A 13,201-nucleotide genomic window follows, 5' to 3' on the forward strand; every position below is an offset into this window, starting at 1 on the left:
GGCTCAGGCCACGGCTAGGGGCTCGATGAGGAAACGCTGCATGTGCCGGGGGGAGGTGAGCGCTGAGGAGGAGACAGGGAGGAGTGTGGTGCACAACCCTAAACAGGGTGGGCAAGGGGCACCCCAGGGCGTGCCACCAGAGTGTACAAAAATGAGACAGATGAGGGAGTGAACTGTGGGGACTGGGGGGGAGGGGGGGGGACTCTGGAAACAGAGGGAAGAGCATAAGCACACGCACATTCAGGAGAAGGGGCCTGGACAGGTGAGAGCAGGAACAGGGCAGTAAGGGATGTGACAAGGCCCACACACCCTGCTGCAGGAAGCCACTGGAGGGTCCCACATAGGGAGTGAAATGAGCTGAGCTGACAGAGACCATTCTGGAAACTGGAGGAGGACAGTGAGAGGATGGAGCAGTGAAGGGAGGAAGCTGCTCCAACACAGAGGTGAGAAAGGTGTGGCAGGTGACCCAACCAGAATGGTGGCAGGGCAGGGGAAGAAGTAGCCAGACTCCCCTGTATCTAAAAGGCAGGGTCACGAGATCGGTGGATGGTTTTGAGTGAGAGATGAGAAGAGTCAGAATGGCCCCAAGGTTTCTGGCTGCTCAGACTGAGAAAATAGAGCTGTCGTTTACTGAAAAGGGGGTCTATGAGGTGTCAGGAGGAAGAGTAGGACTCCAGTTTGAGACACAAGGACAACACAGGGCAGACAGATCTAAGCCTGAAGCTCTGCAAGGGGGATTCACACGCCTAAAACACGGGATCTCCATGAAGAGTGTCCCGCACTTTGTTCTGCACCTCCAGCTCTCTGTGGGTCTGCCACTGCTAGAAGGTGGTCATGACATTTACTCACTGTTTCGGGGTCTTCCAGGGACTCATCCAGTTCTGCATAGGTCACGATGGTATACCCTTTGCAGACCCTCCACAGCATTTTTTCAAATGCATCAACTTTTCCTTGATGAATTAGGCCAGACACAAACCTGAGACAATGAAGATGACCCATGGTCAACTAGAAGCAATAAATGTTCTCAAACTGCCTTCAAAGGATGAAGACCTCTGTCTCTGGCAAAAAGGCAGAGCCATCTGAAAACCCTCCAACTGCAAAACATCTCAAATGCCAACAAAATATTTCTGAAACACCCTTTTAAAAGGATAGCTCAGCCTACAATAAAGGGAAACACTTGGAATCCAAAACTTAAGACAGGATATTCTACTTGTCAAGATGCATTCTACTGGGCTGGGGTCGTGGCTCAGTGAGCACTTGCCTAACATGCATGAGGCACTGGGTTCAATCCTCAGTACCACATAAAAATAAAATAAAGGTATTGTGTCCACCTACAACTAAAAATATATATATGAAAAAAAAAGAAATGTATGATACTGACGCAGGATCTTATGGCCTCACATTTAATGCCAGCACAAGAAACAGGGACAGGCACTGGGTCCAGATGAGGCAAGGAGATGGCCCTGATCCCCACTAGAGCTGGGACTTCTTGCCCAAAGGGCTACACTTCAGTGAATGTGGACTAGAAAATAATCCATCTCATAAAGGAGCCTACAAATAAATTTATTTTTTCAGCTTTGGTTCTAAACGGAGAAAGGTTTTCCCTGAGAATTTGTACCTAAAAGTTAGAATTCAGTCAGGTTTATGGCTTAAGTTCACATTATTTCCAAATTCAAAAAAACAAATCAACCAGTCCAACAGTGGTGCACCACTGTAATCCAGTGACCCGGGAGGCCAAGGCAGGAAGATCCCAAGTGTGAAGCCAGCCTCAGCAACTCAGCAAGACCCTCAGCAACTTTGTGAGACCCTGTATCAAATAAAACCTCAACTAAGGACTGGGGAGGTAGCTCAGTATTAAATGGCCCTGGGTTCAATCCCCAGTACCAAAAATAAATAAATAATCCATTTTTAAAAACCCATGCTAAAAAAACCAACATATATGATTCCAGGTTGGTAGAGCACTTCAAGACACCCAACAACTGGAAAAACAAACTCTCTCTGGAGGAATGGATTCTCAGACTAAACCTCACTGAACAACTTCAGATAAGGAACTGAGGAATCTAATTCATTAAAAAAAAAAATAAAACTACAAACAACACAAGGAAACAAGGTGCTGTTACTTTAAGTAGGCAGAAAGAACAAACAGCAGAAAGAGACCCTGAAAGCAGGATTAATAAAAAAAATTAACCAGCTCAGTTTAGCTCCTACATTTCCCCCAATAGTACTCGATGCTTCAGTGGCCAATTACTTCCTGCTTACAGGAGGAACACTGAGCAACATAACTTAATCATCTCCAACCTGTTACACCAAAGGAAGAAATTTCCATCATATTAAGTTACAAGCCATAACAGCTGAGTCGCTCAGCTCGACAAGGACAGGGGCACTGTGTCTTCTTAAATAGACCTTCACCTTCACTCAGCCACAGGTTTGAGAACAAATGGTCCCAATCATCCATTCTGTGGCTCAGTGGTAGAGCCTTCTACAAGAAGGGCTTGACACACAGTCGCCATCACCTACCCCAGCTTTGCCCCCAGCCTCTGCATGCTGCTGTAGTCCAGCAAAGAGTCGTTCTCCAGAGATGGGAATTCCTCATAGGTGGGTTCAAACTGGAAAGACACAGAGCCAAGTGCGTCTCAGCAGAAGGACACAGGTTAGGCTTCCAGGTAAGTTTTCATGACACACCCCAAGATAACTCAGATGCATAACTCAGCTCTGACAAGTGAAAAGGTAATTTCCCACCCTCTATTTGTAAGCCACTTGAAGACATGTACATTAAACAATTCTTCCTTTATTCTTAATAATTTAGAAAAACTAAATTGTAGAGTCCAACTTCTGCTCCACCTTTTCTCAAGATTATAAAGATTTTCTTTAAAACTGAAAACTCAAGCATTTGATAAATAAGAAGCGCTATTATTGTTAAAACCAACCAAGACAGGAAAAGGCCTATAAAGCTTTGTTTGAGGTCATATAATCCAAATGAAAAATATAGCTAAGGAGGCTAGGGCCATAGCTCAGTGGTAGAGCACTTGCCTAGCATGTTCCAACCCCAGTACTGCAAAATCCAAAGCAAGCAAGCTGAGATTAAAGTTCATCACTTAATAAGAAGTAACACATCTAGATGAAGTGATGACAAAGCCCACAACCTCACGGAGAACTGATTTTCACAAACAAAGTATACTTCCACCCCCCTCTCCCTACCTCGACATTTCGCTTGACGAAGGTTTTAGTCACTCGCAGCATGTGAGTATACTCGATCAGTTCAAGCAGGTTCTTCCTCAGTTTCTCCTTGTTCTTGGTGACTTCTCTTAGTTCGACCTCAAGCTTCTGCAACTGCTCCTATGAGAACACAGCGGTCACTCAGGTGTATGTGTGAGCTTAAGAGCCACCATTCAGCAGTACAGTCCCCGCTCCCATGCAGCCCAACCCTCCCAAGCATACCAAAGCCAGGGGGGGTTAAAAGCCAGAGTTTACCTACATGTGACAGGGACATGAAAACAATGACTTTAAAGGCGCCTTGTTTACTCTCTCCTATTAGTTGAAGTACTTCCTATGAAGTTCATGCCACACTTGACATGAAACACCTGGAGACACTAATGACTCAATAGGTAAGGCTGTCAGCATCTCCGAGACCTCAGGCCCAGACACTTCTTCTGCTTTTTCTCCATCTGCTTATCCACTACCAGACATCAAGTCTATGTTTCCTTTTATATGCAACACAGGACAATTTTGGATCAACCTTCCTAAACATACAGTCTCCTAGTCTTCAGCTTAAAAGTTTCCATGCATCTATACTTAGCACAATTAAGTGGACATAAGAATTCTTGAGAATGACTCTTTAATAATTATTTATATACAAAGCATCCTTATCAACACATACTTATTGAAATAATCTATAAAAAGAGTCAATGAAGGGCTGGGTTGTGGCTCAGTGGTAGAGTGTTTGCCTTGCACGTGTGAGGAACTGGGTTTGATCCTCAGACCACACAAAAATAAAAGGTATTGTGTCCATCTACAACTAAAAATATATATTTTTTAAAAAGTCAATGAAAACTTGTATTCAAACAATTAATTAACATACTACACTCATTATTTGAACTCTACCTTATAAAAACTATAAATAGTGACTGATATGTTTGTAATCATATCATCACCAACCTACCCAACAGGCCAAACCAGATGACTGCTCTCTGCCCACCAGACTGCGTCACTCTCTCTGAAGTCCATTAGTGCCAAGGGATAAACGACTTCCTCCCAGACAGATAGACCCAGCAGCTGCCGATGCAATGGCTTCAGCTGCACCACGCTCACTGCTCTGAGAGCAAGGACGAGCCGGCCTATTTCTCAGCTCAAAAAATGACAGACGGAAACCTCAGTAGGTAATTCACAGCAGGGGACAGTTTAATCCCCCAGCCCAAGCCACTCATCTAGGTGAGGGCATTCGGTCTCCTGCCCACCTGCAGTGATCAACCACCTCTGAACACCAGGGCAGGGAGCCCAGACGTGAGGGCACAGGCCCAGAGCACCAGCCACTGGTGGGAGGAGGGGCATGCCAGGCATGGATAATCCCCCATGAACTTCCTGAAACACCACGTGGCAGAGCGGATGGCCTAATTCTCCCTAGCCTCTGTTCACCAGCACTGAAAATTCATGAAACAAAACTGAACTTCAGTTAAAACTTATCACAGACAGGGCTGGGGTTGTGGCTCAGGGGCAGAGAGCTTGCCTATCATTTGAGAGGCACTGGTCCTCAGCACCACATAAAAATAAATAAAAGTATTGTGTCCATCTACAACTAAAAATATAAAAAATAAAAATAAATGTATCACAACGTACTAGTTTTGAGGAAAAAAGGCAGAAAACATAAGACAGTAGGAGTGACAGGCAGCGGGAGCGCTACACCTCCACAGCATCTTCAGGAGCCTTACCTGCATTTCCAGAACCTGTTTTGGAGGGGGTGCAGGAGGACTGACCTCTCCCTCAGGCAGGGGAATATTAGCTCTAGTAATTTCCTGCACCAGATACACTGTGAAAATAATGGTTAAACCAATTAGATACAAACGCTTACTAAAATACGCTTCAGTCAGAACACTGCAAATTCCAAACTTCCGAATGTACAAATATCTTGACTGTTCCAACTGATCTATGAGTCATTCTTTGCAACTTTGTCCAAAGATCTGCAAAATAATGCTGCCTAGAGAGACCGGCAAAATAAACAATAATCTGGATAAACATTTGCTAAAGTTCCCCCAATTATTTTCATTTCCCAAACCAAAATAAGGAGCCTCTGAGGCCCTGAACTTATAGAATGCAGTGACAGGCCTGTGTTAGTCCCCCCAGAGCCAGCAGCGTGGCTCTCTGCAGAGGTGCTTGGGAGGAGAGTCATGACCTCTGGCAGCAGATCCACCCAGGAGATGGGCAGAGCCAGGCTCTCCGCACCTCCCCGCAAGCCTGGCTGCCATGGGTTGAGGCCCTCGGTCTACCTCACTGCTGAGTTAAAAATTAGATTTGTGGAACTAAACACCAGCCAAAATTCACTGGCTTTCTTTAGTTCATATTTTCAACTCCATGAAGAGGCCTTTTCCTTAGGATAGAAGTCACAATACCCGCCAAAGTCATCAGCAGGTGCGGTATTTTTGGAAAGGAAGGAAATGAAGAGGGGAGGAAGGAAGGGAGAAAGGAAGAAAAAAAGCAAATATATGTTACCAGAAAGACAGTAAAAAAAGTTTTGGGTTTAAGAGGTTTCTAAAGATAGATGCAAACTGTTTAAACCAACTTATTACTCAATTAACTTGAGCATTCATTTTTTTATTGTTTCAAGCCTGCGATATTTTTTAAACAGTTTAGCTACAGGAAGTCCTAGACATGTCTAATGCATCATGACCTTTGCCCTGCCTTTAAAAACCTCATTCCCAAATTACAACCTGTCCAGTGACTCATGTGGTCTCACTCTAATGTACAGGATCAACACAGGTCACCAGGACCTCAAGCAAGATACGAAGGAACAGATTTCAGGTAACTAAAAGTTTTTCTTAAAGCTAAAATCCCCAATTGAAAAAAATCCACAATAATAATCAGCTACTACAAATTATTCCAAAAGTCATGTTCTCCCAGGCCCCATGTTTTTTGTTCATCCTGTTAAAATTGAGTTTTGTACTTTAGTCAACTGTCACTTTTCCCCTCTCAGTTTGACTCAATGACTATTTCAGGCCAACTTTTTGTTGCTGTTTGTTTGGTACTAGGAATTGAACCCAGGGGTGCTTAACCACTGAGCCACATCCCCATCCATTTTTTATATTTTATTTAGAGAGAGGGTCTCACTGAGTTACTCAGGCCCTCACTAAGTTGCTGAGAGGCTGGCTTTGAACTCAAGATCCTCTTGCCTCAGCCTCCCAAACTGCTGAGATTATAGGCAAGTGCCACCATGCCCAGCTATCTGGCTAAAATCTTAAAGATAAAAACAGCAGCCTTGGGCTACTGAAATGTGACAGTTAAAAGCACTAATTTAGCCAGGTATGGTGGCACATGACTATTATCCCAGAGACTCTGGAGGTTAAAGCAGGAGGATCAAAAGTTTGAGACCAGCCTCAGCAACTTGGTGAGGCCCTAAGCAACTTAATAAGATCCTGTCTCAAAATAAAAAATATTTTTAAAAAGGGGAGTTGCGGCCAGTCGTGGTGGTGCATACCTGTAACCCAGCAGCTCAGGAGGTTGGGAAGGAGGATCGAGAGTTCAATGCCAGCCTCAATAAAAATAAGGTGCTAAGCTATTCAGTGAGACCCTATCTCTAAATAAAATACAAAATAGGGTGGGGGATATAACTCAGTGGTAGTGTACCTGAGTTCAAACCCTGTGCCCCCCAAAAAAAGGGGGGAGGGGGGAGTTGAGTGGGGCTGGGGATGTGGCTCAGTGGTTAAGCACCCCTGGGTTCAATCACTGGTAGAAAAGAACAGAGGCAAGGGAGGCCTAATCTAACCTCTTCCCAAAGGAAGCCCAGAGAAAATGAAAGGGATTATCAAACAAGCTACCTGTCACTTCTTTGTGTCCCTGTATCTCAACATGGTTTTAAATTAATATATTAACATATATGCAGCATTAGGTTATAAAAAAACTATGAAGTGCTGGTTAAATAAATCATGGCACGTTAATACAGAGAAATTCTATGTAGTCATAAAAAATGATAGGTCACTCAATGTTTGTAGACATCAAGATGTTACAGAGAGTGCTATTAAGCAGAAGACAAGGCTGAAAAAAAATAACCTGCCCATTATCATGTAAGTCCTTACTTTTATAGACATATAATAAAAAGAATGGAAAAATAACATACCTACATAATAGTGATTACCTCTGACTTATAAAATATGAAAAATTTCATTCTTCCTTTCTGCTTGTCTATATTTTCTAACTTTTCTAAAATGAACAAGGTTTACTTACATAAAAATAATTATGTGGGCTGGGCTGTATCTCAGTCACATTGCGAGTGTGAGGCACTGGGTTTGATCCTCAGCACCACTTAAATAAATAAAATAAAGGCATCCTGTCCATCTACAACTACAATAATACTTATTATCACATAAGTTATTAAAAATGGAAAATACACTTACCCAATATTCGTTCTAGTTCTTCACATCTCTTCACCTCACCAACAAATTTTCTTTGAAAAGAACTTACATTCTGGTTGAGCTGAGGAAAAGATAAAAATTTTGCTTTGAATTTCTAAAATTTAAGGGTGAATTTTTTTTTTCTTTTACTTATTCATCTTTACTTGGGAGGGGGGTTTAGGGACTCAAGCATGCTAAGCACGTACTCTATCATGGAGCCAGCCCCTAAATTTTTAGAATAAAATATTACTGGCAAGGTTTTGGGGGAAAATACACTCACAAATATTACTGAACCAGAATATAAGCTGCCCTGACTTTTTTGGACAGTGATTTGGCAACTGTTGATCAAGAAATGCCTGAAATATCCCTTGGCTTAGAATTATCCCGCAAAGAAATTTAACTTCAGGGGAAAAAAAATTGATAAACAAAATTTTTTAAAAACATCAACCTTAAGGATAGAGAAAACACACTAACCTAAAAATCCAACAATAAAAAATTGAAAAAGAAATAGGTGATCTCTAAACCATGGAAAATGACTCAGCAATAAAAGGGAACAATCCCAATACACGACAACACGGATGACTTGAGAAACAGTGGAAGTAGCCAGGCACAGCAAGACACTCGCTGCAGGATCCCCTTTATGTGACACATCCAGAATGGGCATGTCCAAATGGGGACCTGGACTGGGGGCAGGAGTAAGGATTGACTGTGTGTGGATATGAGGGGTCTTTTGGGGAAAGAGTGTTCTGAAACCGGACTGTGACAATGGCTGCATGAGTTGCTTTCTAAAAAATCAATGCATAGTATTCATGAAACAGGTGCATTTTGTAATAGGCCTCAATAAAGCTGCACACAAATCACAGCTCAGCCACACAACTGGTAACTATGTACTTATTAAAACTGTTGTATTAAATGACCAGGTATTTGATATTAAGAAATTATTACTAAAGTATTCAGGCATGATAATGGTCTCAGGGCTGGGATTTTTAAGAATCCTTATCTTTTGAGGTATTGACTGAAATCATATGGCCTGAATGTGCTTATAGGGATCTGGTCCAGCAGGGATGAAGGTGGGAGGCTAAAGTAAGCGGCCACTAGTCCACATTGTGGGTACACAGGGGTCCCAGTGCTCTTCATTCTGCTCTTCATTCTGCTGAGCTTCTTATAACACAAAGCTTAAAACAATAAAAAAATTGTAAAAATTATTTAATAAAATTAGTAAATTAAGTCTGATTTGTATATGTAAAAAGCATATTAAAGATATTTCCCCAGGCCAGTTGTGGTTGTACACGCCTATAATCCCAGCAGTTCAGGAGGCTGAGACAGGAGGATTGTAATTTCAAAGCCAGCCTCCTCAATTTAGCAAGGCCTTAAGCAACCCAGTGAGACCCTATCTCTAAATAAAACATAAAAATAGGCTGGGGATGTGGCTCAGCAGTTAAGCGCCCCTGGGTTCAATCCCCAGTATCAAAAATAAGAATCACCCAGAAGAAAGATAAAATTCCATTTCACTTCTGTTTATCAATTCTCATTCACTTCTGGAGGTCATACTAACCTAAAGTAACCATGTCCAAGTTCCTCATGAATCAGATGTCAACCTGTTTCTACAGGTCTGAGAACTGGAGTAGGAAGCCATGTATCAAGCTGGCTAGATGGACACTACTTCTCAGGTTCATTTTTCTTTCTTAACTTTAAATGAACTTTACAATTCTACAAAGAGCAGAATCTGTGTGACCAGGCACACTTCTGTGGCAATGGTACAAACACAACTGGATTTGGCACACCACTGCAGCTACTTGCATAGACTTCTATCCTGTTGCGTGGGTCATGTTACAAAATCTGGAAGGCTTTTTCTTTTAGGATGGCAGTTACTCTTGATTCAAAGCTAATGGGATGAAGTACATTTTCCTTTCTTCTTTATACTGGGGGCTGAACCCAGGGCTGCTTTACCACAGAACTAGATCCCCAGTTCTTTTTGTTATGTTGAGGCACAATTATGCTAAGTTATTGAGGCTAGCTTCAAACTTGGAATTCTCCTGCCTCCGCCTCCCAAGTCTCTAGGCATAAAGTACATTTTAACACAGATTCCTTCCAAGACCGCATTTAACCTAGAAAGCCAGGCAGAAAAGACCTGTGCTGTGTGTACTCGTACCTCCACTGTGGACCTTGGGCTCCAGCAGCTACAGGACTGAACAGGAACACTACTCTTAGCAAGGACCCTTACAACAGGGAGCCACCTCAGCTCCCAGACCCCTACCCTAGTTGCACAACATTTTTTCCTCCAGGTCTACACCTGGTTGTTGCTACTGATGTCCCTGACCTGCTGGCTTCCCTTCATGAGAATTACTGAAAAAAAGCCTAAGTGAACCAGAAAGCACTGGTATCAGTGACTCCACACAGTGAATGCAAAGTTGGTCAGAAACACCAAAAAGACGTGAGAAGAGCTGGAATGGGCTGTCGGCACCCACAAAGCACACGGAAAACCTAGCACCACACAGGTCTCAGCACAGAATCTTAGTTTTATTTTCCTTCTGAAAAAAATGGAACAGACTTTCTTTTTCTTTCACTGACTAAGTATACAGTCTATGACCTCATGTAACACTGAGTGAAACCTGAATCTCTATGGCGATTAGAGCATTTGTTCAAAGCCCTACGAATGAATTATGGTAAGTGCTCTGCTTTGAGTCCTAAGAGGGCAGAACAAATCTACCTGAAAAGCAATCTGTTACCCTTGCAGCAGCTGCCCAGCCCTTTAGGGCACACCTTATGGCACTGTGCCTGCCAGGTGAGCAGGTACCATGTGCTGACGCCCAAGTGGCTCCAGGAATGAGGATGAGCACTGCACTTTGCCTTCAGCCTCATCTGTCACTCACCTGTCACTGCTGTTGCAACCACATTATGGGTCCAACCCAGGGATCCCTGATATCAGATCCTGGGTCGGGGGATTCCCTTGTGAAATTAAGAAAACAAAAACAAAAACAAAAAACACAAGATGAAAATGATAGCTCAACAATGGTGTTTGCCTGAGTGAATTTCAGTTCCACCAGAATAAGGTCCTGCTTAACAGTCTCACTTCCACCCTCTGTTCATTTCCTCCATAGAGAAGTGCTCATAAGAAGAGTGTATTTTATTCTGTCTCCTCCCCGGACTGTGAGCTCCAAGAACACGGGATTTTGGCTGCCTTGCTCACACTGGATCAGCACCAAAAACTGCCTGCACATAGCAGGCACTCAATAAAAGCTTGTTCATTCATTCAACAAACGCCTATTAGTGCCAACAAATGCCAAGGGCTGTGCTAAGGCTTGGGGAATGAGAACAAGTCAGGCAAGGTCCTCACCCTCCGAGGCTGGCAGTCCATGGTGGAGACAAACAATAAACAAATAAGTGGACGCACAAACAAGTGTTTCTTATTACTGGTCGCAGAGACGGTGTCCAGATGCTGACTGGGTCCAAGTCCTCAAACAGCCACGGTGTGTGCATTCCCACACCAGGCAACCAAGGAGGCGAAACCCTCTCCTCCAGGAACAGGTACCCTGGAGGGTTGGCGCCCTTCCTGTTCCCCGCACTGAACATCCCTTTCCCCAGCTCCTTCCGTTCGGGTTCAATCCAAAGGCTACCCCCTCAGAAAGGCCTTCCTTGCCCATCCCTTCAAAATCGCCTCCCACCGAGTCTCACTGCACCGTCCCTCACTCTGCTGCAGAAGGTGTTCTGACTTCGTGTCCCCCAACCCGTAAGTTCCCAAAGGGCTCCCCGAGCGTCGGCCAGACTGCTCCGCCCCGCCGGGGCACCGGGCAGCGAGTCCCCAGGCGCGGAGGGCTGCGGGAGACCTCAACTGGCCACGCAGAGCCGCCGCGCGGAGCTCCGGCGGCCGGTGGGCCTGGGCGGCCCGGCGCGGGGCTGCGGGCGGAAGCCGGGCGGCGACACTCACGTCTCGGAACTGGACCAGGCCCTTCTCACCCAGCGCGCTGAGGCACTCGTAGGCCGTGCCCGACTGCAGGAAGAGCTGCGCCAGGCACATGGGCTCGCTCCGGAACAGAGACCCCATGGCGGGCGGCCCGCGCCCGGAGGGGCCCGGCGGGGCCCGGCGGAGGCGGCGGCTCCGGCCCCGCGGGCGCGCACGATCAGCCGGGGCAGCCCGGGCCTCCAGCTTCTCTTGCGGCCTGGCCGCGGCCCGGCACCATGGGCTCAGTTGCAGCGGCCGCCCGCGTCCTGCCACCGCGGCCGCCGCTCCAGCTGCCGCCGGCGCGCAGCGAGGCCCCGCCCCTGCGCCGTAGCCGGTTCCGGTTCCGCCCCCGCGGTCTGGCCAATGGACGACCAGGGCTGCGGCCACTGGCCGACCAATGGAATCCCGGAGTTGTGGCCGCCCGCCCCCGCCAGCTGGCCAATGGGGAGCCGGAGTTCGGCCGTCCTGCGCTTCCGCAGGGCGCACCGGCTCGACCTCGGAGAGGGCTACCAGCGCTTGGCCGCTCTCCTTAGGCGTTTTGTTGGCGAGTCTTGTCCTTAGTGTGGCTTAAAGCTCGCCCGCCTCAGGGACTCATTCTGTGGTCCTGAGTAAAGTAACGGGGGTGGGGGGCGGCCGTTGTCACATCCTTAGAACAGCCCCACGAACCCAGACAGCTTCCTCCGGCTCGGGCGCCGGCAGTCCCCTTCCCACGCGCCCCGCCGGGTCACCGCCGCACGGCCTGGTCCGGGAGGAGGCGCCAGCCCTGGACGTGTGCTGTTCATGGATTTGGGCGGCGTGCGGTGCTGGAGTGCTGCCCCTGCGATCCCGCCCGCCCCTCTCGAGCCTGCACGCAGCAGCGACGTGGTGGCTGGGACACAAGGCGAACGTCTGATGCCACTCTGCTTGGACCTGTGGCTCTCTCACTGCATTGGGAATGAAATCCAAACTTCGTACCCAGGCCAGCGAGAGCCCGCCAGAGATGGCTCAGCCGCCCCTAATCCTGTTCTCCCACCGTCTGCTCTGGACGCCGTTAGCTCAGCCACAGCCGCCTTCTTGCTCTTCCCAGGTCGAAACCCATGAACTCGGCGGTCCCTTCGATCCCTCCGCCTGGAACACCCGAGCTCCGGACCTCCTTGACGCTGGCTCGTTCCGGGCCAGTTCAAATGGACCCTGCTCTGAGAAGCTGTCCCTAGCCCCAAAGATAGCCCGCTCCCCTCCCCATTACATCCCTGTTTATCCAACACCTCGAATTATCATCCTGCCCGCATGTTTACTCCACTAAAGTGGAAGCACTACAGACCAGACCATTGTCCCAGTCACTTGGTGTCCCCAGGATGCAGCACACAGTAGCCATATTCAATTTAAAAAAAAAAAAAAATTCTTTTAATGCTGCGGACCGATCCCAGAGCCTAAGCACTAGCTCTACCACTAGCTACACCGCAGCATTTATGAACGCATAAACTTAGAAAAGTAAACACCACGTAGAGGCATCCCAGGTCCCCCTTATACCAAAGTACGTTTTCCCTAACAAAGCCCACAAAATAAACTAAGTTATTTGTCATTTGGAAATCAATTATTCATAAATATCTTAAGTCCTGGGCTGGGGTTTTGGCTCAGCAGTAGAGCACTCACCTAGAATGTACGAGGCGCTGGGTTCAAT

General features: G+C 46.4%; 1 protein-coding gene across 1 annotated transcript in view; it reads right to left on the reverse strand.

Annotated features, from left to right (window-relative positions):
• Atp6v0a2 (ATPase H+ transporting V0 subunit a2) overlaps positions 1-11,818 on the reverse strand; it is a 33,643-nt gene extending 21,825 nt beyond the window's left edge. The window contains exons 1-6 of the mRNA XM_026402953.2: positions 11,527-11,818; positions 7,602-7,680; positions 4,926-5,023; positions 3,199-3,336; positions 2,518-2,606; positions 850-976 (exon numbers count right to left, since the gene is read on the reverse strand). Coding sequence (XP_026258738.1) covers positions 850-976; positions 2,518-2,606; positions 3,199-3,336; positions 4,926-5,023; positions 7,602-7,680; positions 11,527-11,643 — 648 coding nt within the window. The 5' untranslated portion in view covers positions 11,644-11,818. The remainder of the gene's footprint in view (positions 1-849; positions 977-2,517; positions 2,607-3,198; positions 3,337-4,925; positions 5,024-7,601; positions 7,681-11,526) is intronic.
• Between the last annotated feature and the right edge of the window lie 1,383 nt (positions 11,819-13,201).

The sequence above is a fragment of the Urocitellus parryii genome, chromosome 3 (genome assembly GCF_045843805.1).
Source record: "Urocitellus parryii isolate mUroPar1 chromosome 3, mUroPar1.hap1, whole genome shotgun sequence".
Lineage (NCBI taxonomy): Eukaryota > Metazoa > Chordata > Mammalia > Rodentia > Sciuridae > Urocitellus > Urocitellus parryii.